The 26,324-nt window shown below is 39.9% G+C and overlaps 1 protein-coding gene across 13 annotated transcripts in view; it reads left to right on the forward strand.

Moving 5' to 3' along the window:
- rbfox3a (RNA binding fox-1 homolog 3a) overlaps nucleotides 1-26,324 on the forward strand; it is a 600,072-nt gene that overhangs the window by 275,174 nt on the left and 298,574 nt on the right. For 12 of the 13 annotated variants that reach the window (XM_051939196.1, XM_051939188.1, XM_051939185.1 and 9 more), the window contains one exon: nucleotides 17,749-17,809. The exons of the other annotated variant lie outside the window; for it this stretch is intronic. In XM_051939196.1, coding sequence (XP_051795156.1) covers nucleotides 17,788-17,809 — 22 coding nt within the window. In that variant the 5' untranslated portion in view covers nucleotides 17,749-17,787. The remainder of the gene's footprint in view (nucleotides 1-17,748; nucleotides 17,810-26,324) is intronic. 13 annotated transcript variants of the gene reach the window in all.

Genomic DNA, 26,324 nt, shown 5'->3' on the forward strand with positions numbered 1-26,324 from the left:
TCGGATATTAAATTTGCAAACTTAACTAAGAACAGATTTTACTGTGGTCATTTTGCGAGCAATTAAACATTGTTAGAGCAGATATAAAAGTTGGTATGATAGTTGTTATTAATAATAAATAACTTCCAATGTAGCGTTCCCATGTAGATTTGTGAAATGTTTTTGCATAACTTGATAGAAGTGAACTACAGAATAGTTAGTCGGAATAAAAAATGCTGTACTTTTCCTAAAGATAACATGGCCATAGTTACTTATTCTTATGGCCATTTTGCATTTTCTACTTCTGCAAACCAAACTACCTTGCATGCTCCATCCCTGTGTTTTCCACTGTGTGTGCACCATGCAAGTCTTTAGAGAGCATTGGAAAGCCCAGGGAGATGTAGTCGGTACTGGCCTTCAGGGAACCAGTGGTGCTCTGGCTCTCATTCCAGAAAAACTCTCACCTGGCTGGGTTGTTGTTTGGAGAAGCTCCCCTTGTGGCCCAGAGGTGCGCCTTTGCCGGAGATAGCACCGCTGAGATGGAACTAAAAATGGACAAACAGTATTTGTGAGATGGAGAGCGAGTGCTACTGTGCTTTATGAAGCCAAGAGGCTAGATGCTGTTGTTGTTCGCTGTAGCACTAACCCGTGAAATAGAGTTCACCCTCCCAGAGATGGCAGCTTACCGCTTGCCCATCGGACATGGAGGCATTCAGATGTTTACAAAGAGAGAGAGGTCTAGTCAAATTCAGTGGAGAGCCATAGACATAACCATGCATGTGCGTGCGCACACACACACACACACACACACACACACACACACACACACACACACACACACACACATACCCATACACACCCATACACACATTGTTCCACATACCCACAGTGGGACTCATTACATTATCACATTACACTTCTTTGCCTCACCCCTTTCACTCCTCCCTCATTCCCTGCCTCCTCTTTTTTCCCCCTATTTCAGGTGTTTACAGCACATCTGATTCCTGAATTATTCCGAGGGTTAATTGTGTCTGACGCCTACAACTTCACTGTCCCTCCTCATCCCTCTCCATCTTCATGTCCCCGCCTCTTCTTTCTCTCTTTTTCTCCATTTCACGTTCAATTACCAAACTGCCACCACCAGGCATGTAGAAGGGAGAATAAAACACATGCAACCAGGAAAACACACACAGGGCCTTGCATATAACGCAAGGAGGGCTTCATCCATTTATGCATGCCTCATTTAAGTGTTCCTATTGTATGCATCCCCTGGGAGAATGTATGCAGATGGACTGGTGGTGCTGGTGGTGTCAGTAACAGTGTTTTTGGGGAGTAGTTCCATCACACACACACACACACACACACACACACACACACACACACACACACACACACACACACACACACACACACACACACACACACACACACACACTGTAAGCACGAATGCCTGTGTAGCCAAGGTTTTGCTGAGGCTGGGGTCTTGCTCCTTTGCAGAGAGACATAAAGATCAGTGGCCATAACACACAGCCAAGCATACTGCAGTATATGGCTACAATCAAGGTTTTATGTGGATCTGGCACAATAAATGAGGATGAGAACTGAGACGGCCATTCTGCATACTACGGCTCTTCAAAAAGTAAGGACAGTCAGCCGTAAAGATGAGGATATGTGGGACTGTGAAAATCAGCCACAGGAAACGATATGAAAAGAGAGATGCTCCAGTGCATGTCTTTTCCTGTCCTAAACAGGGTTTTCTTCCTTTCGTGCAAACCACTAATAATGGCACCTCGTGGGGTATTTGGAGCTAAAGTGCAGCCCAAATGTAAAGACTACACAGACTTCTACAGTGAGCTCAAAGGCAGTGGATTGCCAATGAATTTTACATTTCTAACCCTTCTTCCATGTTGATATGTTACATTAATGACCACCACCACAAATGGAAATATAGACTAAAAATATTTATTCATAGTTAAGGCAATGATGCCTAATATTTAAAAGAGATTCTCAAAAAAATATTTATATTGCTGAAATGTTATCATAAACCCTGAAGATCCCTCACTTTATCACTTTGAATGGGTCATATGGGTTAAGGTGTGTGATGGTGTGTGACGACCCAAGGACACTCGGGTTATGATGCATCAGTGCACAGAACTGTATGATAAAAATTGTCCACAATACCAATCACGATGGGATGGAGCACACCTCTGTCGACTAAAGATGTGCCAGCTGGGGCTTTTGAACTCTGAACTTCTCATTTTTGGACAGACAAACGTGTTGATAGAGTTCATAATAGAAAACATTTAGCATACTTTCTAACTGTATGTTGGTAAGGAGGGCTGCACAGTGACTTGGTGGTTAACACTTTCACCTTGCAGCTAGAAAATCCAAAAACATGCTGAGGTTAATTGGTAACTCTAAATTGTCCGTAGGTGTGAATGTGAATGTGGTTGTCTGTCTCTATATGTAGCTCTGTGATAGACTAGTGATCTGTCCAGGGTGTCCCCTGCCTTCACCCTAAGTCAGCTGGGATAGACTCCAGCCCCCCGCGACCCTAATGAAGATTAAGCGGTGGATGGATGGATGGATGGATGGATGGATGGATGGATGGATGTTGGGAAGGGATAGATTGGTATTTGAATGGTATTGGTAAAGAATGCATGGTAACACTCTTGATTAATTACTTACTATGCATATAAATTATCCCCTTCAGACAGCTGAGGTGTCACACACAAAGTAAAAGTTTGCAGTGTTATATATACATATTTTTACTGTCTGTTACATAGTGGCTGGTCAAGTCCTGAGCTCCACAACTGTTATTTTACCATTGGTAAAAGTCAGATCTGCTGACTAAAATCAAACCCAAAAATGTTTTTGTCAGATCAAGTTTGTTTTTAACAGTTTAGTTTTTGGGCTTTTTTCCTTGTTTTTCTTGAGGGCAGTGTAGGGAGAAAGGAAGTATAGGAGAAAGCAGGGGAGACACGCAGCAAATGTCCAGCTGGCTGGGACTAGAACCAGAAATCTGCTGCTCATTGGGTATGTGTCCATATGGTGTGTATCCTAACCGTTCAACTATCAATCAAATTTATTATAAAAACCCTTGATTGGTTGAACATCAGATTGATCCATCCATTATCTATACACCACTTAATCTTCATTAGGATCGTGAGGGGCTGCTACACACTGAATGTGAAGTCTGAATAAATGTCAGTAGCCATGTAGACTGTTTGAAATCTTTTCAGTGTGAGGCAGCGGTGGATGTTCAGGTGTCTACTGAATGGCTACACTGACCTAAACCCTGAGTAATAGTCAGTGACTCAGAATCAGGTCCAGGAAGCTCAAGAGTAATGCTGAACTGTTGATCAGTTAAAAACACTTCAGAGTCATTATGAACAGCATCCACTACTGTTCTGCAATGAGACTTCTAGACTCATGAACAGAGCTTGGTGTGTTTGCCAAGGCGTCACTATTTCCACTTCCGGAAGCGGAGGACAGTTAAGGGGACCGTTCAGACCTGCTGTCAAGCACTGAACAATGTGGTGAACTAATCTTTTGAACAAACCTTTTTAATGAAGTGATTTTATTGACTCAGGACTCTGAAAAGAACTGCTTTGCTCATTCCAAGCTAACAAAATAAGCATAATAGGTCTATTTAAGTGTGTAATCCTTTTTCTCCAGTACAGTATTTTCCAGCTGTTAATTACTTGAACATACAATCTAGTGTTACCAGTGCATAAAGGAAGCACTCTTGTTTCTCGTCTCATCTGTCTAATAGTAATAGATTTGTCTGACAACACTTAGTTTTGTTAACGTAGTTCATGTACAGAACTTTCTATCATATCCTCCCTCTTTTTAGACCCCCACTTTGCAGAAGTACAATGACATCCCAAGGTTTTAACCACCCCCATCCCATCAAATGTCACTTAAGTAAGGGACAAGCCCCGGATCCCTCATTGTGGCCCTGCAGTTGAGCCTCATTTGCCATCTGGTAAACCACATGCGTACACCTAGATCAGCACGAGGAGTCATTTACACCGTGGTGGGATGAATGCCACCTGAAAATTGGTAGAATCCAGTCAGGTTCAGTTCTTGCATTTACACTGAATTTCTTCTTGCAAATGAAGGATAATTAAAGAATATTATGGCTAAAAAAAAAGGTAAAAAGATCCAAAAAGAACAGACAAGCATCATGGTGTTTTTAAAATGTTCTTGAGAGAAAAAAAACAGTAGATAGAGATCTCATCAGTACACATCTGAAAATAAAATAGCCCATCACTTCTAGCAGAGGAACTCCCAATTAAACAAGATGAAATCAGGGGATAACTGCTGGTGAGGTAGCTGGGTTTCCAACATTCACAGTTGGCGTCCTCTCAGCCCAGCTCTCATCAATTTGCTTAAAGTTCTCCAGCAGTGAACGGCATTTTTTTGTTTGCTTTGAATAGAGATCACTGTTTGTCTGTGGAAACTAATCTTGCATTTTTTTGTGCTGTTTCTTAATCATGGTTGTGTTGCATTATTTGATTTATATTTGCACACTGAATTGGTGTGGATACTTGTCTTTATGTTTTATCTGTATGTGTTGATTGTGAAAGGCCATTTTATTTCAATTTAAGGTTCCTGGTCAAAACAGATGGAAATTAACCAAAACAGCTATCAGTTAGCCTAGCCGCGCTAGACCCATGTTCTGAATTCTGAAGGCACAAGGGTCTAGGGCCGCTCGACAGGGAGGGAGGTGGGCTAAAAGGTTGTCTTTCAAATCACTCTGCAGCAATTGGGTAGGTATACAACCAGTCAGCGCAACGAATAGGCTGACGGAGTTCCTAGAGCGCCGGCGGATTGTGGCTAAGTCCCATTAGCTTCCCAACCAGCGGAGCCAACTGGTATATTAAGGATTTGCCATATCCCGTCGGCATAAGTCCAAATACGTCTTTCTTCTCAATGAAACACTTCAGTGCCGTCCTTTGTTTATCTTTCAAGTTGAATTTTAGCTTTAAATCTTTAAGGGCTGTGGCCAAAGCCGAGTCGAAAGATAACTGTTTATTGTGCGCCGGTTGTTTCTGTCAGAATCGTCGCGCCTCTGTCGCCCCTTAGTTACGCCCGCCTTCTGACTCGACACTTCATGGTGATTGGTCTGGCCAGTTTTAGGAGAATCCAGCCTCGAGCCTTATGGAGGGTAACTAGACCCACCCTGGCAGAGAATTAAATTCGTTGCCGTGGGTTGTCTAGCGCGGCTAGGCTAGCTATCAGTGGGTTTTTCACCATAATTTTTCTGTTGATCAGTGAGCATTGCCAATGTCAAATAAATTATTATATTAAATGAAAACAAATCAAAAATCCACACAGTGAAGGAGAGAAGAGGTGCTCAGAGCAGCATGCAGCATCCAAACCTTATGGTAACTAGATGAGCCCTCAGTAGAGGGCAGAACCACGCCCTCTGCTGGCGAAAACCCTGTCCTCCCTATACAACTGATGCAATATGTATCAATTTTGATCATCGTACGTATCTCCCTCCCTACTTGATCTGCTGACCTGTCACTCCACAACTGAGCAGGGGACCTTATACTGATCTTCAGTTCCAACTTTGATTATCCTGACTTCAGCGGTTGCAGAGATATCGGACCGGACATAGCCACATACATACATACATACATACTTACCCAGCCAGATACCGCACCGAATGCAATAACCCCGCCGACGTACTCGTTGGGCGTGGTTAACTAAGGGATGGTTCAGGGTCACATGTAGATAGATATGTTTTCTGAACCTTGAAGCAAATGTAAACATCAATAATAAAAATAAATATCTTTTTAAAAAAGAACAAAAGAAAATACCTACCACTGCAGTGTTTTTGGATATTGGCCTGTACGCTCAGGATGTTGTATGATTGTGCAGTCGGATTTCACGGCGCTTTGTTCAGGTGAGATTTTTTTGCTTCAGACTCATGTCCAGTGTTGCTTTATCTAAATTACCAAAAGGTACAGGGTATATGAAAGAAAACGAAAATGAAAATGCTCTGACTTTCCTCTACTGATATTTGGCTATTTGGAACCCTTTAAGGTTTGGTCAATTTCCGCCCGAAATTTCTACTGAGATTTACAGAAAGTAAATTGAATGCTGTTCTTGAACTGTTTGGAGTACATGCATGGTTGGGGTCTCATTTGAAAGCTGACAACCTGAATTTTCACCCAGTGCAGTCAGAATTACTCTAGGTGCTACTGGCACAGAGTTATGTATGTTGGAACACACTGAATTAGGATGAATTTTTTTTCTCGCCTACATTTTTTCCCTAATAAAACACCTGAAAATCAGTGTGGCAGCACTGCAACAGCTTGAAAACACAATATTGCAAAAGCCTGGGGTCTTACATAGTTCAGGTCAAAATTTCAGAGCAATACTACAAGAAATGAGTGTTTCACACATGTATTTGTACTGATATGCTCCGCCCCTGTCAATGTTGGATACACTCTTTATACACTGTGCACACTCTCTACAGAATGGTATAAATTCCTTTTCACTTCATTTTCCACTTCATTTTCATTCCAAAAACTCATAAAGAACTCAAAAAATCACTTCAGATAGGCTTCAGTGTCGATCACACACACAGATTGAGAGGAATACAGAGAAACAGCAGGTGGACCCCGGAGCTCACGAATGAAATATCATATCAAGCCGCTGGCAGAGGCGGGATTTATAGGCAAGCCATTCAGCAAGCTCATTGGCTACCAGGCCTGTCAATCTAACGTTTCCTCCGGCGTGATTTGCTGAGAAACAAGTCAATCAAGTGATGTAATCGATATCTGTCAGACTCGGCCATGGTTGGGTAAATCGCCGAAGTAGGCGGAAACGAGTCACCTGATTGGTTGAAGTCCGGTTTGAAGCGGTCGAGAAGCCTCCAGTATCCATTTTGAATCGCGAACAAAGAAAATAGGACCGTGTATGATAAAGTTATAATAGAAAGATGCAGTGAATATGAAACGCACAGCGCCACCACGCGCCGCGTGCACGCGCACGGAGCCGATCGTTTTCTGGATTTTTTTACCTATTTCGAGACATGTTTTGGCCAAAGTATTATACTGGATTGTTTCCTCTGGATGGCTAAGCTTGGGTTCTGGCCGGTTTTTGTGGATTATCTTCTTTTATGACCAGAAACGAGCGTCCAAACTGCGTCGACAGGTGAGCTGTGCACGTTTACTTGACTTGTTGTTTGTTGGATAAATGTGTTTATATTACCCGCTGTGGTAATCACATCTGAAAGTGGTTTATACCGGCGGATTCATGAGAATCTCAGCTTTCTATGTGTGTATAGTGTTTGTATAATCGTGTTTGCAGTGTCCTTCTATTTAAAAAAAAGCGTATACCGATAAAAAAACGGCCCGCCCGCGGGCCGCCGTACTTTTTTTTCAGTTTCATGTAATGTGAATCATTTGATTGGAATTTCGCCAGTAATATTGAGGTAATTGGAAATGTTATCTATTCATTATTCCGCCAGGGAGGCTGAGCCTCGGCGGACTACAGTGACGATCGGCGCTGGTTTGTCTGTATGTCTGTCTGTTAGCAACATTATTCAAAAACAGATTTACAGATTTGGGTGAAATTTTCAGGAAAGGTCAGAAATGACACAAGGACTAAGTGATTAGATTTTGGCAGTGATACGGCTTATAGTCCGGATCCATGGATTTGTTAAAGATTTCTGCATCACTGTAACTATGACAACAAGTGAACGCTGATCACATGCTTGTGATTGTACTACGAATTGACCGCTGCGGACTTGTCAGGACTTATCCATCGGACATGATACAAGGAAAAAAGTTGCTTAAATTGTGGGGGTGTTTCCGAGTCCCATCAATTCCTGCCGCCCGCTGCATATTTAGGTGACACGCTTCTGTATCCGTACATAATGTACACATGTAGAACACACGCCTGTGCTTCACTTTCCCCCAGAACAAGCTCAATTCAGTCTTCCTTTACTATTCACCAAACTTTTTTAGGAGTGTACATCAGGATACCTGAAATTAGGGAACTGCGAAAGGTGGGATTAAAGGCGTTCTTTTTTTCAATACATTATTTTTTTCTGTAATTAATTAATCGAAATTAATGCATTCAAGTCCCAGTCCTAGATTTGGTCTGGAAAATGCTGTCAGACACAGCAGGGGACAGAAGAATCAAACTGTGTGTAGATTCATCACTGTGTGTGTGCATAATGACATGAATATGCATAGAACTTCTATACCCTAAAGATTCATCTATAGAACCTGCACTGAAAAAGACTTTACAAATTGCCTTACAATTCAGGATCAAATGTAAAGATCGTTAACAGAACGTAATGGCTTGGATGTTAATAGACAGGATTCTGAATTTCATTATTCATATCCAATTTCATTTTCCCACAAAATGAAAAAAGCAAACATACTGTGACATTTTTGCCTGTCTTTTTGTGTGCTTCAAAAAAATCAATAAACAATGTTGGAGACTGAATACATCTCTGTGTGTAAAGAAGCTCTTGAGGTCATTGCCACTGAGAGCTAAAGGAACAGAAAGCTCACCAGAGCTGCCATTCTTTGTCAGCCATCGGAGCTTTCCTAGTGTGTCACCCCTTAAAGCCTCACACCCAGCAGTGATGCCCCTCCTACAAAATTACAGTAATCTATTCCTGAACAAACTCACTTTCTCCCTTCATTCCAGAGCATTAGAGTTTTTGCATGAGACATGATGGATTTTTATGATGCAGCTTGACATCCTTGTTACCTTTTACTGCTTCTTATATTTTCTTAAATCAACACTAATTAGGAGTAAAGCATTGCACTCCTTGAGAATATTTATGCAGGATTTTGTTGTTTGTGACAGTGTGTGTTTGCAACGGTGCTGGAGACTTTACAGTTAGTTGTTTGTCATTTTTACACCCATCTCATAATCAATGTCTGATCACTTCTTTTATGATTTTTTTTGGAGTCTTTCACTATGTGCGTGTTGCAGTCATCACTGGTTCGCCTCCCTTACCTGATTTTTCTGGTTTTCCTTTATGTGCTTTCTCCCTGCTTCTACCCTCAGTGTATTGTTTATTTTTTTCCTCTTCCTGATCTCTCCTATAGTGTATCCCACCAGTTGAGTTTGCTTTATTTTTTCTTGGTGTCTTAGTGCTGGTGATAGTATCATTGCTGTATTTGCTGTTTGTCTTCAGCAACTGTGTTTAAAAGGCCTTGCCTCCTATGTGCCCTGGCATTTGTGCAGTCTCATTAACATTTGCTACATGTGGTTTAGTAAAGGTGCAGCTGTGAACCAGCCAGGCACTGCAACCATTTATCTTTCCCCATCAGGAAAGTTTTCCAGCCTTTGATTCAGGCACACCTGGAAACAGACTTTGGTGGGATGGCAGTGAGAGTAAAGGTGTGTGAGCTTTCACTGAAAGAAACAATACAAGTTTCTGAAAAATTGACTGGATGAGAGAAAAACGTGTTCATTTCTGACCACTGATAGTCTGGATCCACGGATTTGTTAAAGATTTCTATATTATTGCGAGATAGCATGCAGGCATGGCGTCACTGTAACCATGACAACAAGTGAACACTACGTCAGCTGCCTGCTGATGATCACATGACTGTGATCCTACTACAAATTGACCACTGCAGACTTATCTCAGAATTCATACAAGGAACAATTGAATAAATTGTGAGGAAATTTCCAAGTCCCATGAATTCCCTTCTCCTTGATCTATGTACTCTGGGAAGAAGAAAAAAAAACCTATCCCCAACCTCAGTTTAAACATAATATGCTTTTGCTTTGCTAATGACAAATTGTTTGAACATAAGGCCATGCAGGGCTTAATGTGGATACAGACAGAGCAGTAGTCTGGTTTCATTAGCTCCTTCCAAATGTACACATAAATGACAATAAATATGTTAGCTTTATATCTGAATGAGGACCCTGGTCACTTTTCTGTGAAGGAATCTTGCTATGTCAGACATACTAACATTTCCATATCACTCTTAACGGGGCACCGGTCTGAACTGCATGCTTCATTATTGTTGGTTAGGCACAGACACGCTTGGTACTTAGAGCTGTGTAAAATGATTTAGAAAAGGCTTCTTCCACATTTCACGTCCAAGAAAACCACAGAGAAGAAAAGACACAGCTTGTGTGCCAAAATGACAACACTTTGTTCTACAATGTCACATCTGTTACAAGCTGAAATGCCAGTAAAAATAAAACCTCGTTGAAATGAACAGAAAGACTTAACAGCTGAAATTAGTGGTACCAATAATGAATTTTATCCTTTTTTTTCTAGTTTGTTCCTTCCGGCTGTTTGTAGTTTCCTCTGAGTGTGTTTAATACCCACAGCAACAGACAGCAGCAGGATCTATATGTGTCTCTCCTAAGCAAAAGAGTTGTGTTTCACTTTCCACCAATAATTTCTTGCAAATTATTCTCTGGTATATTCTGGGAATAGGATCAGTTCAGGTGAGGATGTTAGAGCTGGTCACGCTGTGCATTTTTCTTCATGTCAGTGAACTGTCACACAGAGCTTTTCAATACACAGGGTGTCCTTAAAATCTGGACACAGGAAATCTCATTAACTCTATTTTTTTACCTCCACAGATTAAATATGGCTCTGTTAAAAGAAGAAGAGTTGAACTGGTACTTCTTAGTAGACGTGAAGGATGGACATATCTAAAGATAGCAGATGAATTTAATGCATGTCATTTAAGGAGGCTTCTGCTTGGCTTTTTCACGGTAGTGAAGGTGATTAAGAAGTTTAAAGAAGAGAGCAGTGTCATGGACAAACCCTGTTCTGGATGACCAAATGTATCAGCCCAAACTAAAGAATTGGTCATGGCTAAAATTCATGCTAGCCCCTAAAAAAACACTTCCCTAACCTCAACCCCAATTACATCTTTCGATATGTCCGTCCTTCACGTCCACTGAGAAGCACCATTTTAACTTTTTCTTCTTTTGAAAAAGCCACATTTGATCTGTGGAGGAAAAAAAAGATAGTTAACTCTTAGATGCACGAGTGATTGGACTCTACATTCTTCCATAAGTGGATAAAAAATGACTTGTATAAGAACCAATGTGTTTTTATGCCATTTTTGTTATTTTGGTTAAAAATAATAATTTCTGCTATTGTTTGCATTATATTTTTGTTCATATAAGAATGATTTTATGTTTTAAATGTTTATTTTTCACTTATAACAGATTTTGAACATTTTGATAATTGACAAGGAAGAATATTACACAAAGCAGCAATAGAAGAATGTCAACATCCGTTATGTTGGTATTTTTCCATGCTTTTCCTGTAACTGTTGCTGCTCTATGTCCCTCCAGTTTTGCGTACTTTGTCACCTCTTAAGGGGTATCTGTGACAAAGAGCTTGAGATAGTATTATAAATATTAGTTTCTTTAAAAGTATAAAAGGTAACCTAAAAATTCAAATGGCATGATAAAAAATGTGTTTTTTTAGGAATAGCTGGAAAACGAAATGATAAAATCTTTTCAATACAAAGATATTGCAAGAAAACAATCTCATCGGGTCATTTTGACCCACTTATGCATCTAAGGGTCAATGAGATTTCCTTTGTGTCCGGACTTTAGGGACGCCCTGTAGTTTACCAGCTGTGGTTCAATCATTTGTTCGATAGCGGCCATCTTCAGGTTGAGATTTAAATTCCAGCATAGCTGTTGAAAGTAACCAACTTAAAGACAAGAAACTAACATCTGTAAAATGTATGCATGGTGCCATGAAATACATGTTTTTTTCTTCTTTTTGTTCTTTTTTAGTCCTACTGCCGAATAAGCTCTAAAAGGAGCCTATATAAGACTCTACAGATAATTTGCAACAAACATGTCTATTTCCATGGCTTAGATTGTTGTTAGTATTATTATTTTTGGCACAATTTTAAATACAAATTCCATGTAGTATGCGGAATGGAATTTGATACCTGGATTACCTCGTCATGGAAATGACTAGGTCATTGAAGTGTACCATTCATTCATTCATGCATAATGAAACAAACTACATAATATGTGTCATATTAAAAATGACCATACTAATGTTAAAGTAGCCATTTGGACTTTTATTGATCTGTCCCGTACACAAACACACAATATAAATGGCAGTGAGCAAAGGTGGTGGTTATTTTACTCATTACTTGGTTTCCTTAATAGCAGAATCCATTTCCTCTGCACACACAAGCAGAATATATCCCTCCATTGTGCAATGTTTCATCTCTGTAACTGGTCCTTCCAGTGTTCCCTTTTCCTACTTTCTTCACTCCAACTTGCCCCTCTATTCACTCTCCATTTAAGCATTCTCTGTGCGTTTGGTGACCACTCATTTACCACTTTTCACCATGTTGCATTTTCACATTTTCTTTACTTTGAGATTCTGTCTCCATTTTCACGTCTCCATCCTTGCTTCCATCTCTCTCTTCGTCTCGTCTCTGGCTTAGTGTGATGGGACACAGGAGGCTGCTGTAATTTGATTGGAGGTATTAAAGTTGATTTGATTAAGCATGAGCCAAATTACTGGCTGCTTAATGGAATCAGGCCCAGTCACCTGCCAGGGGCTTCTAGTTGAGGTGCTCAGCCCTGACGCACACACACACACACACACACACACACACACACACACACACACACACACACACACACACACACACACACACACACACACACACACACACACACACACACACACATTCAAAGCAGTCCCTTTCCTTGATCTGATAACATGCCATACACACTGGTGTGTCCATTCCTGATCTCCTGATTTCTGACATTCCTTTCTGTGGAGGCTGGATCTCCACCCTCCACCCTACACCTGTTATTTATCCTTCATCTTGTCATTAGTGCCCACAGCAGCAACAAAAGACGAGGAGATGCTTTTAATTCCATGGATGTCAGATGAGATTTACACAGGAGGGGTAACTAGTCTCACACCACTATATATAGCTGATATGAGATTTCTATAACAAATCCGATTTCAGATAGACACTTTTAATTATGACATCATCTGGGTTTTTCTCAGACTTGGCAAGCTCCTCCAGAGATGAAAAAGAGACATAACTGTTGTCACTTGGCAAGCTGCTTTTACTTTTATTATCTTTACTTGTCTATGCTATCACACTGTTGCTTTATGACTTTTTTTTTTTTACTCCAGACATCTATGGCATTCGAAATAACAATTAGAGATATTAGCAAAGCAGTTTGACTTCTCCAAATAATAGTCACACTGGAAAAAATACCCCTCTCAAAACAAGAAAAAAAAAAACTTATTTCAAAGAACTTTTACCTTGAAATAAATGAAAACAAAATAATCTGCCAATAGAACAAGTGAAAAATGGCTTGGTAAGATTTCTTGAAATAAGATGTGATATTTAGAATAGTGAGATCTTAAAATTAACTGAGAAAACTTATTTTAAGCTGTATTTTACTAGGATTGTCAAGTTTAGGTGTCTTAACCCTCCTGTTGTCCTCATTTACGGCACCAAAAAATATTGTTGCCTTGTCTGACAAAGATCCAAAAATTCAGCAAAAAATTTCACAAATTTATAAAGGAAGAAAATTCCTTAAAAGTTTCCTTTTTTAAAAAAATCCCTAAATTTGGCAAGAAATAAAAATTTAAAAAATAAAAAATCTAAAAATTGTAAATATTTTCAAAAAATCACTAAAGATTTTCAAAAAAAAAACCTAAAAATATCTAAAGTGATTCCATATTTATCAGTAAAAGTTCTAATATTTTCCTTAAGAACCTTCGGGAAGAAATCAACTGAAATCTAACAAATTTCCCCTGATTTTGGTAGATTTTTTTTCTGAATGTTCTTAAAGAGACATTTTTTTAAGATTTATTTTTTCCATCAAAAAATGTTCAAAAAATTCCCCCAAAATTTTGAAAATATAGAAGGTTTCACTGTGAAAATATATATTTTTTCCACATTTTTAAACTTCAGAACGGGTCAATTTGACCCGCAGGACGACACGAGGGTTAAGACAAGATCATTTCAAAGTTGTTTTACTTAAGATATTTAAGAGTTATTGTCTTAAAACAAATTCCTCTGTCTTGCTGAAATGTCGTTTGTTATGTGAATTTATCCTTAATCAAGTGGGATGAGACATTTTGACTAAAAATAAGACAAATTGACTTGGTAAGATTTTGAGTTTTTGCAGTGCAGAGCTGATAGTCTGAACCAGCAGGAAGATTTAATAGTGTTTCATACATTATTTCATCCATTGACAGCTGTTTGCAAATATTTACTGAATGAATTCTATCATTTTTGTAAACTGCATCATGATAGTTTCACAGTCTCTTCTGCCTGTTTAAACATTTTTAATCTTGTCTTCTCTCCCACCATCTTTTAACCTTTTTTGCGTTTTGCGTTGTTTGCCATTATCGGTGCTATTTCTGTATTTCCCTAACGCATTCTAACTTTTATCTGCCTTTTTGTTGTTTTTGCTGTTGCTCTGCTCATGATTTGGTTTGAGCCACATGGCCACACACACATAGCACATCCTCACACACACTGCTCACAGACAGTGAGGGAACTCACAAACACTGTTGAAATGTGCTCAGATGAAATGGCTACATAGCCCACTCCAATTGCAAATATTAAGCAGCAGAAAGGCAACATCTGCATCTGCTCTTGTGGTAAAATATTTATCTGACTACCAGTCTCACTGAATAATCTAACACTGAATTATTTCAACAGACTTGCAAAAAGAAAAAGGGAACAGAGTTGGGTGAGCCTTTCTTATATGCATATAATTAGCCCATTTTATTGGTACGATCATTTTATTTTAAATTCTCGATTCAACACATCTATTAATAAGAAAAGCAGTCAGAGAGCCCAGTGCTCCACCAAGGCTATTCATTCCCCCGTATGGTATTGTCAGAATTGCACCTTATTTTTGTAGAAATGCAGCATTTTTTAATTCATTACTGACAATATAAAAACTGTGAATATATGTACAAATTACCAAATTGTGTCACCTAAATATATAGTGGGTGGCGGGAATTGATGGGACTTGGAAACACCCCACAATTTATTTAACTGTTCTTTTTATCATCTTTTCCGACGGATAAGTCGGCAATGGTTGATTTATACGGGGAGTCTTCCGTTTATAACGTCCTCGATGTATGGCATTTCCTCTTTTCTTATTTATGACTTTTCCAAAGAACTGATCAATATCATGATACACGTAACGGCTTTGTTTACATTTTCGCTGGAGTTCTGACTTAGGGCGCAAATCGACTTACATCAGTCTGTAGGAACGGAACTCCAACATAAGGCGAGGACCCTCTGTAGTGAAATCGCAATCATGTGATTGTCAGCAGGCAGCTGACAAAGCGTTCGCTTGTTGTCATAGTTACAGTGATGCCTTGACGCAGTCTTGCAGTCATACAGAAATCTTTAACAAATCCGTGGATCCAGACTGTAAGCTGCATCACTGCCAAAATCTAATCAGGCAGTCCTTGTGTCATTTCTGACCCTCTCGGAAAAGTTCATCCAAATCTGTTATTCCGTTTTTGAGCAATGTTGCGCACAGACAGACAAATGTATGCCAGTCGTCACATAACTCCGCCTTGTTCCTTGGCGGAGTAAATATACAGTATGTAAACATGAAGTTAAACTGACCTGCATGGAGACACACTTTGTTGTGATTCTTAGTCAGCTACAGCAGCTAGACTCCTAGTTGCTGTAACTGACTCGGTCTCCATCACTACAATTGTTGTCCTCATGAGCAGTGGCAACAGATCTCAACTGGTGCAGCAGTGTAGAAATGTCACAACAAAAACCAGCGTTTAAGCTCTGGTATACTGTGAAATACAGAGAGATTTACCTGCCGATGATAGTTTTAATCAGCGTTGTGTGAAGTCATTTGGTTTGATTCATTTATATGTAAAAGTCCTGCACTCTAGCTCTAACAAACAAACAGATCATACATCAGCCCTTATAAAGCTACAACATAGAAAGCAAACTTTTCTCTCTCTCTCTCTCTCTCTCTCTCTCTCTCTCTCTCTCTCTCTCTCTCTCTCTCTCTCTCTCTCTCTCACACACACACACACACACACACACAGCCCAACCACTGGAGAGATTAGAGCTATAGATCAGATTAATGCCAACCATTTAAGAGATGTTCATGTGCACACAGTTGCCGCCATCCTGTGCTTGCTGCATGCATTTTTAAACAGAGTAGGCCCTGCTCCACCATTACATCCCGCTAATTACCATAATACAGCAGCAAGAGGTGCCCCCAACACCTACAAGCACCGCTGTCACAGCTGCTGTCAGGCTGCAGGAGCACTTCCAAAAACTCATTTTTCCATCTTTTTTTTTTTTAAAACTCCTTTTTAAGCTCTGTCTGGGGCATACAACTCTGTGACTATTTCTTTGTGTGCGAGTAAACATGTCCGATGACAGTGCGGCAGCAGCACCAGATGTTAATGTGATTTCAGGCAAACTGCATTACCAGAATGTCAGTCTCGGCGGAGTACGGTTGAGTTCAGTGTGTCTCCATGGTTATTGAATGAAATATTTCATCCTAATGATGCAGTTCAATCTTTGAATTTTTAACTTATGCCACTGCGGCTGTAGCTGAATCATCAAAAGTAATCAAACGCTCCTCTGAAGTAAAATACGTCACTCATAAAAAACTTAAAATTAAGTTTCTAAATTTGCTTCTGAGTAACATTTAACAGTGTAGATTACAAAATAATTACACAATCAGTGAAAGTGGCCTAAATCTAACAACAAAAAGAAAATAGAAAACTGTTTCTAAGAGGCACATTCAGAAACCTAAAGTATTTCTGGATAATGAACTAGAACTCCTACAAATTAATGTCATCAAATTGAATTTTTTCAGCGTATTTGCACATTCATAACTCTTGTGTGGAAGAGTGTGTGCTATAATTATGTATCATCAAATTAGCCTACTTTACTTCCCTACTACTTGGAGGGATGGAGAGCAGCAACAGTTGGAGGAAAAGAGGGGAAAAATGTCTACAAAATGGATGTTGACATTCTTCTATTGCTGTTCTGTGTCCTCTTCTTTTTCAGTTTTTCAAAATCTGTTAAGTGAAAAATAAACAGATATCAAACATGAAATCATTTTTGTGTGGACTAAAATATAATACATGCAATAATACAAATGATTATTCTTAGCCAGAGTGACATAAAAACACATTGGTTATTATACAGGTCATTTTTGACCAACTTATGGAAGAGTGTAGGGTCAAATCACTTGTGCATCTGAGGATAGATTGATGTGTCGATTGACAAGTTGCACTCACTTCCGGCATCTAAAATGTGAGTTCTCATTCTGTTGCCAATTGAACCTCCTGCTCAGTAACCAGTAGTTGTACTTCTTATTCTCTACTTCTCTTTTTTCATTTGCTATTAATACAACATTATCGATGTCTCACTTGTATAGATTTAATGAAAATAACCATCAGTATTAATAAATATTGCAAATAATAATCATTTTGAAATGTGGTCCTTTCAAAGTGGACTCGCTTGTTTTTCAAAAACATGTGCATTATTCAATTCTCATGTGCCTGTATTGAAAACTGCAGTCTAACTTCCTGCTGCACTGCCACATTGAACTGTGCTCTCCATCTGATGGCGTGCACGTCTGTACGGGAATGGCGGGTCAAAACACCAGACTTGTGAATCATGTTCCTGTTTCACCTTTCTGTGGATGGTTTGTTTCTCACAAGCTGTGATAAAATGTGTGTTTGATAGCAAACATTTCTCTCTCTGTTCTCTGCTTGTCTAACAGGGCAACGCAGGTCTCTTCTCTCCGACCAGCTGGCTGTACATGGAGACCCCCAGTTGGGCAGGTCAGTGTGTGTGTGTGTGTGTGTGTGTGTGTGTGTACCTCTCGTTCTGTTGCATACAATCACATGACGGGACCTGTACGACAAGATCTGTACATTCCCACATTTAGTGAGTTTACTGATACATGCACTCAATCTACTGCGCAGCTACCCAGGTGTGTGTGTGTGTGTGTGTGTGTGTGTGTGTGTGTGTGTGTGTGTGTGTGTGTGTGTGTGTGTGTGTGTGTGTGTGTGTGTGTGTGTGTGTGTGTGTGTGTGTGTGTGTGTGTGTGTGTGTGTGTGTGTGTGTGTGTGTGTGTGTGTGTGTGTGTGCAGCCGGCTGTCTTTGTGAGTGTGTGTGTGCACAGAGGGAGAATGTGCTGACTGCAGTGCTTTGGTTCTGGGCATGCCCATTAGAAGTGGCTATAAATCCTGAACGCAGTGCTCTCACTGTGTCAGCAGTCCAGCCAATGAATGGATATTAAACGCCACAAAAAAGCCTCTTTAATTCTGCCTGCCTCCGCTACGCTGCTGCACACTCTCTCCCTTTTTCTCTTTATCTAGCTTGCTATCTATCCATCCACCTTTCTTCTTTCTCGTTTTCTCTTCTATTCCATCCTCCTTGCAATCTCTCACTCCCTCTCCATTCCTCTGTAACAATGGAGCAAAAAAAAAAAACAAAAAAAACAAAACAGAGAGGGTCCTTCAGCCCTGCCAGGCTTGTTGGGGTGAAAATATCCATGGTTAAGACTCTGGTATCTATTATTCAGCACTAGCATCAATGAAATATTATTTACAGCTAGTCATATTGGCCTTTTCATCTGAAATGTAGACTTGTACATACAGTATTCTCTCTGACTGTGTTTTAATCACAGAAGCAAATAGGGTTGTTGAAAAGGGGGAGGATGAGAAAATTCTGGTGAGTCTGTGGGTGAAGAATTGTGCTCAGATGTTCTAGTTTGTAGCAGCAGTTGTTGCTGAGACATTTTCAAAAGAGCGATATACTGAAACGTCTGCTGTTAAAATGTTGACTTTTGCGGCTGAGACTCTGCCTGTGGTTGGATGAACTTGTATTGGTATCTGTTGGATCTTGAACAAAAATGTTCTGCTGTTATGTTCCCCAGTTTCCACTGCGTGCATGGTGTGTTTTAGTGCAGACTCATAAATGCTGGCTGTAAAAGCTCATTCCTAATGTTACTCTGCACACTCCCTGCAACTCACCACTCGCTTCCAAACCTCCATGCAGCTTGATCATAAAAAATGTATTATTATTTCGATTAAATTTTAGGTTCTGAAGCGTGACCCTGGCTGTAGGTGTGGCCATCTGTCCTACTGGCACATCAATACCAATCTAATAGCAGGAGCAAAGATGAATCACAACTAGCTTACATCTGTGGAAATATACACAGTCCATGAGGTTCCTCTGCAGCCTCTGCACCAGTCCACAGTTGAAAATCTCTGACTACATTAGATATACACTACCAGTCAAAAGTTTGGGCACACCTTCTCGTTTAATGTTTTTTTCTTTATTTTTGTGAATATTTACATTGTAGAGTTTCACTGAAGGCATCAAAACTATGAATGAACACACATGTAATTATGTAGGAAACAAAAAAGTGTGAAATAAGTCTTTTATTTTAGATTCTTCAAAATAGCCACCCTTTGCTTTGATTACTGCTTCGCACACTTTTCGTCTTCTCTCATTCAGCTTCATGAGGTAGTCACCTAAAATGGTTTTCATTTTACAGATGTGCCTTGTCTTGTTAGTTTGTGGAATCTCTTGCCTTCTTAATGGGGTTGGGACTATCAGTTGTGTTATGCAGAAGTCAGGTTGGTACACATTCAACAGTCCTATTTGACAACTTTTAGAATACAGATTATGACAAGAACCAATCAGCTAAGTAAAGAGGAACCACAGTCCATCATTACTTTGAGAACTGAAGGTCAGTCAGTCTGGAAAATTGCAAAAACTTTGTATCCCCAAGTGCAGTCACAAAAACCATCAAGCTCTACGACAAAACTGGCTCACATGAGGACTGCCCCAGGAAAGATAGACCAAGAGTCACCTCTACTGCTGAGGAGAAGTTCATCTGAGTCACCAGCCTCAGAAATGGCAACAGCACCTCAGATTGGAGTCCAGATAAATGCTACACAGAGTTCTAGTAGCAGACACATCTCTATAGCAAATGTTCAGAGGAGATTGCAGTAATCAGGGCTTTATGGTCAATTAGCTGCTAAGAAACCACTACTAAGGAAATGCAACAAGCAGAAGAGATTAATTTGGGCCAAGAAACACCAGGAATGGACATCAGACCAGTGGAAATCTGTGCTTTGGTCTGATGAATCCAGATCTGAGATCTTTAGTTTCACCCGCCTTGTCTTTGTGCAAAACAGAAAACTTGAATAGATGGTCTCTACATGCATGGTTCCCACCTTGAAGCATGGAGGAGGAGGTGTGATGGTGTAGGGGTGCGTTGCTGGTCACACTGTTGGGGATTTACTCAAAATTGAAGACACACTCAACCAGCATGGCTACCACAGCATCGCAACATCACATCACATCCAGTTTGCATTTAGTTGGAACATTGCATTTAGTTATTTTTCAACAGGACAACGACCCCAAACACACCTCTAGGCTGTGTAATCTGACCAAGAAGGAGAGTGATGGAGTGCTCCATCAGATGACCTGGCCTCCACAGTCACCTGACCTAAAACCAATCCAGATGGTTTGGGATGAGATAGACCACAGAGTGAAGGAAAAAGGGCCAACAAGTGCTCAGAATCTCTGGGAAATGTGTGTGTAATTCAAGACTGTTGGAAAACCATTTCAGGTGACTGCCTCGTGAAGCTCATCCAGAGAAAACCAAGAATGTGCAACGCAGTAAACAAAACAAAGGGTGACTATTTTGAAGAATCTAAAACATGTTTTGACTTATTTCACATTTTTTTGTTTACTGCATAATTCCATATGTGTTCATTCATAGTTTTGATGCCTTCAGTGAGAATCTACAATGTAAATAGTCATGAAAATAAAGAAAAAAGCATTAAATGAGAAGGCGTGTCCAAACTTTTGAGTGGTAGTGTATAACCTCTGAGTGTTTGACATCAAGTTCATTACAATTTTGCGATTCACATTGTTTGCTTTAGCACAACTAGGAACGTACATGAGTAGTCAACTAATTGGCTAATCAAGCAACACAATAAATACGAGCTGGATAACTTTTTTTTTTTTTTAGTGTGTAACACCAGTTAACTGTGTTTAACATGTTACTTAGCAATCAGTTAATTGCCAGGGCTGCACTGACTAGTTGTGGGGGCAGTGGGCTTAGCAGCGGGTTACTGCTGTACTGCAATATCTGAACGTTGTAAACCAGCAAGGTGGAAAGTGGTACAGATGACATCCCATAAAACCAGTGCGGTTTGTCAGCATTTTAGTCTAGAAAACAAAATTAGGGCTGTGTGTAGGCTGTGTTAGTTATAACCGCTCAGCTGGTGTAAAGTGAAATCACTTTAAGCACAGACACACAGGACGTTAACTTGCAAGATATTTTAGGTTCTATCTGTTCACTTTTGTGTAGTGAGTTCATGTCATGTTTTGTAGGATAATGTGGAATGTTGCTATGCATGGTGCAAAACGTTGCATGTTTCAGCCTCAGTGAAAATAAAATTTGGTGACTGAAGAATTAAATTAATGATTTCAAATACCTCCTAAAAAGCCACATGCAATTTTTAACCTCACTGTTTCCTTACATTGAGACTGGTCAGCTGGTCTGAATTGAAATTTCTTTTTAATCAAATGGAAAATTAGTCATTAGGAGCATCCCCAAACAGAACACAATACACAGACAAAAGGAATGAGGATTAAGAATCTGTGTTTTGAATTTATTTCAGCATTGTAAATGTTTATTAAATTATCATTAAAAGAGACAATGATCTCCATGTTTTTGAACAAAAACGCCACAACACATAAAATGTTTTCTAGTATAAATTGAACGAATCGTTGCATGCCATGGGGGAATGACAGGAAGTTATGGTATGCTTTCACACACACATAGACAGTGATACAGTTCATTGCTCCTCTCTATAGTATCACTTACAGCTTGGCCTGATTTAGCCTCTATCAGTGTTCGTCAACAGGCCTTCAGGCCCAATCAAGGCTCTGTTTCCCAATCACACTGACATGGCAGCTAATTGCAAAGTTCTGTGCGGTTCAAAGAGATGATCATTGGTGGGGAGCGGCTCCTTTGAAGCTCCATGATGAGATGTGTGCTGATACAGTACAAGAGCTATTGTGGCAAAAAATAGTTGTCGTGGCCTTCTGTTAAACCTACAGGAAAACCTACGTGTTTTCCACTGTTTGTGCTTGATGTCCTACATTGTCCATCACTGCAACCATTTACAAAAATACATCAATAAAAATAAAAGCATTTTTAGTGCGACAGTTTCATTGCAGACACCCGATGACAGTGGCTATGCGATTCTTCAGTGCATCACAACAACAAAACATCTAATAGTTTTGAATGAAAGCCAGCTGGAATTAAATAAAGCAAAGGGGTGATCTGAGTGGAAGTGATCTGCTGGCACGGCTCTTTGTGGAATAAAAAAAATCAAAGAACTAATCGATCTGAATGATGAGCAAAACTGCATTACTGGGGCTGCCACATGCACTATTAAGACTGTATATAATCTGATTCACTGGTTCGAGATTGCGGGTATAAGCCTACCATTGGCCATGTATTTTATGTGGCTCTTATGTTTATAAAACCAGCATCACAGTGGAAACAACAACAGCCTCCAGTCAGCAACCTACAAGAGGACAATTTGAAGTTTTGCTGAAGGCTTTATTTGTGTGATTTTGGTATTGGTTCATGTGTCAACTGTTGTTCTTAGTTTATGTTTGATTTAGTCTTATTTTAATCTTACATTTCTGATGGTTTTAATTCACATTTTCACATGCCATTTTATAGGTCTGTTCCTGCTCTTGATTATTTAATTTCAACCACATTATTTAAACTTACTTGTTTTGTGTATGTGTTTGCTTTAATTATGTTTACTCTATCTAGCTAATGCCCTGTAATTAACTTTCATTGTGTTGTGTTTTGCCACTTTCTGTGGCAACAACAGAGTTAAGCATGTTTTATGCTACATTTTTGCTGTATGAAGAAAGTTCTTCCTTTTGTTTATTCTTGGTTCTGCACGTATTTAGACCTTTCTTCCTGTCTGTCAAACCCTTCTGGCCTGTGGTGAAGCTTTCAGTGTGTGATCAGTGAGTCACCATATATCTTTCCTGTATCTTATCTCCTCAAAATGTCACTATTAGGCTGAAGTCTTCTACTATCCAGAGGTCAATGGAAGCTGTTTTTGTTCATCTAGTTGGAAAATGATTTAGTACATATAATGCAAAATTATGTTGTACATTTTTCACACATTTTCTGGCAGCCAGTGACAGATGGGGCAGTTCTAACGTATATACTGGATGAATAAATATGGACTAAGACAAGACAGTGGCTTGATCCAACCAGAGTGACGGTCAGCACAATGAGTATCGACTAATGATTGATCACACAAACTAATCCAAACCGTATTTGCGACCAACAGTGATTGCTGGGGGCTGATTGCACCTTGCTGATTGGTGGTATTCAACCCCATAGTCATTTGTTAATGTTAGTGAAACTGTAAGAGTTTGTTTCCTCCTCATTAAAAATTAAAGCTTGGCCTTAATGGCGATAGCGCAGAGGAACTGGCAAGCTGTTAAAGGCACCCTTACATTATTAACACAGATAAACACTCGCATCTTTGGCCAGGAGGAAAGATCTGTGTGATGATGATTTAACCGACACACTGACACACACATACATATGCATAAAGCTGCAGAAACGATGTAGTATTTATTCTTTGGCAGAAAACGACGAAAAGGCTCAATAGGCACAAACTGTGATCAGTGTGGATTCATCAGCTTTCATTGTGAAAACACACAAACACAGAGAGAGCACAGGGGTGTAAATGACAAAGGTTCTCTTTGTGTTTGTTAAAGTGATGTCCGGTGTCTCTGAGCTGCTTTTAACACTCCCAGAAAGGCCATTATAATTAAAGGAGCTCTGGCCAGAGCGAAGGGAAATAGAGAAGAGTGTGATGAGAGTAAAAGAGGGATGTCAGCATAAAGAGTGGCAGAGAGGCTTTTAGCCTTTCTCCACAGGAGTAATGTCCAATTACTGCTCCGTTTGAGGCCACCGTCTCACACAGTCATCACCACACAAGCACCAGGTTATGGCCCTCTGCAATGGGCCGATTGTCAGCTGCCATGGATAACAATCAGCCAGCGACTCCACTGAGCCATCCACAGGAGAGGGGCATTTCACATTGAATATTCATGTTGTTTTACTGGTTATGATAGGCTGGAGAACTCTCAGACAATGAATTTCAAACACCATCATGAATAAACCCTCCCTCTACACTGTCAACATTAAACTTAGCCCCAGTGCTGGTTTTTATGCTCTTTGTCACATTTTTGTGAACCGTTTGCTTCAGTTAAGTTCTATATTTGTCTCTCCTGAGTTGACAGTCATTAAAGGAAAGCGAACAGGAGCAGTGTGTCGATGTGTTGGCATTTTATGTCCTCTGACTATGACCAGCAGGTGGTACCAGATATTTAGCTTTCTTGTCTTTATCTTCTACTCTCTATACTTATGCTGCTCTCTCACACTTTGATGGGTTTTACAGTTGTAAAAAAAAAAAAAAAATCCTCCTCTGAAACATGTCAGAGAAATGAATCTTTATTATGCTGCTGACTACAGGCTGCCTTCAGTCTTTCCTTGTGGGTCAATGATCTACAGAAAGAGACCGAAGCACAGAGAGACACTTGTTCTTACAATGTTATAAGCACATTACAACTGAAAACGCTAGTTGTTTTTTTTTTTTAAAGATTTGTACCTGTAATGCCCATAGAAAGTGTGGTTGTTCTGGCTGTGTTGCGGCTGCTTTAGGCCACCTGCTGTTACTTTATCCACCGTGTGAATGCACCATGCCTACTTCCCTGCTCCACTCTCTTTTCACACTGAACCTCTTATATCTCTGAAGCATGAAAGTATTTAGGTACCTTTTCAATGGCTACACTTATTGATTTGTACTAATTCGACATTTAATTATGCTTTTGAGCTCTACAAAACTTCTGCTGTTTTCTTTCATTTTTCATCCCAAAATGATGTGCGGATAGAGACAACAGACTGCATACGTATTTACTGCTAAAACTGGTAATAAAAACATAACTAGTGAAGCAGCCAATGGCATCTGTGATTCGTACACATTTGGGGATCACTCCTAAAAAAAAAAAAAAAAAACTTTCCCGCCATTTCTTATCTTCAACCATCCAGAGAAATCATGAAAAATGTTTGTCAGCAAAGATGCCTCCAAAGGCTCTTTAGCTATCAGTGGCTTTTTTTTCTATTAGTTAAGCTTCAATTATTTCAAGAAATCTCATTGAGATCTTGTTTGTAAGAGAGACCTGAGAACAAATTATATGTACACGCAACAATAAAACACTCACTGAAAACAATGGTCACACAAATGATCATCAGGATTGCAACAGTGAAAAATATTATGAGAAGTAGTAGTTAAGCTTTCAAATTCAAAAGTTTGAAGATGAACATGACATTACAGTGGTAAGCTGTGTGTCCTGGTCATGGCAGAGCTGTTGAGGGGGTCATGGGCGTTCGGCTAGCCAGTCCATGTGTTTTGTGGATTTGGAAAAGGCTGACGACCTGGTCTCCTGATGGGCCCTGTGAGGAGTACTGCAGGAGTTCAGGGTACCTGTCTCATTGGTATGAGCTGTCTAGCCCTTGCACAACCAAACTGAGAGCTGTGTTTACATTTTCAGCAAGTCAAACACATTTCACATTGGTGCTAACTTTTCCAGGGTTGTCCCTCAGTAATAGTTGGATTATGTTCATTTTGTCATTTCTTCCTTTTGGAGTAGCATTACTTTTAAAGCGACAGCTAAGTAAGGAAAGTATGGTTTTTACCTTGCTGACATGTTTCCACTACGTCTGCAGTCTTCTTGAGAGCATCATCCGACATGTGATGATGTGTGCTTTTTGTCAGGATCGATCTGTCAGAATCTGTCAGACTGGCCACTTCCCAGAACACCAGACAACTAGATTACGGCTTTGAGTTAAAAACATGCCCTTTATAAAATGCCACATCAGCTCCTGTTTTGTATTTAATCTGATAATCACAAAAAATAAACAGCTTTAAAATCTAAGATACTGAACAAGTAAACACATAATTATCAATGCAGTCATTTGTCATCATGCAGTCTCTCTCGCGTTCCACTTTTTAGTTCATTATGCACGGACACACACTCACTCCAACCTGTATGCAGAACATGCAGCTTTTCAGTCCATCACAGTAACATGCTGAGGTTGCTTGTTAGAGTCGGTTCTCACCTGTTTAATGACGAGCAGCAGGATAGGGTCATAAATATGTGTGTGTGCATTTCTATGGAGGTGTGGGGACTCTGCCTTTGTACATGCAGACATGCACA

Source organism: Acanthochromis polyacanthus, chromosome 19 (assembly GCF_021347895.1).
Source record: "Acanthochromis polyacanthus isolate Apoly-LR-REF ecotype Palm Island chromosome 19, KAUST_Apoly_ChrSc, whole genome shotgun sequence".
Classification (NCBI taxonomy): domain Eukaryota; kingdom Metazoa; phylum Chordata; class Actinopteri; family Pomacentridae; genus Acanthochromis; species Acanthochromis polyacanthus.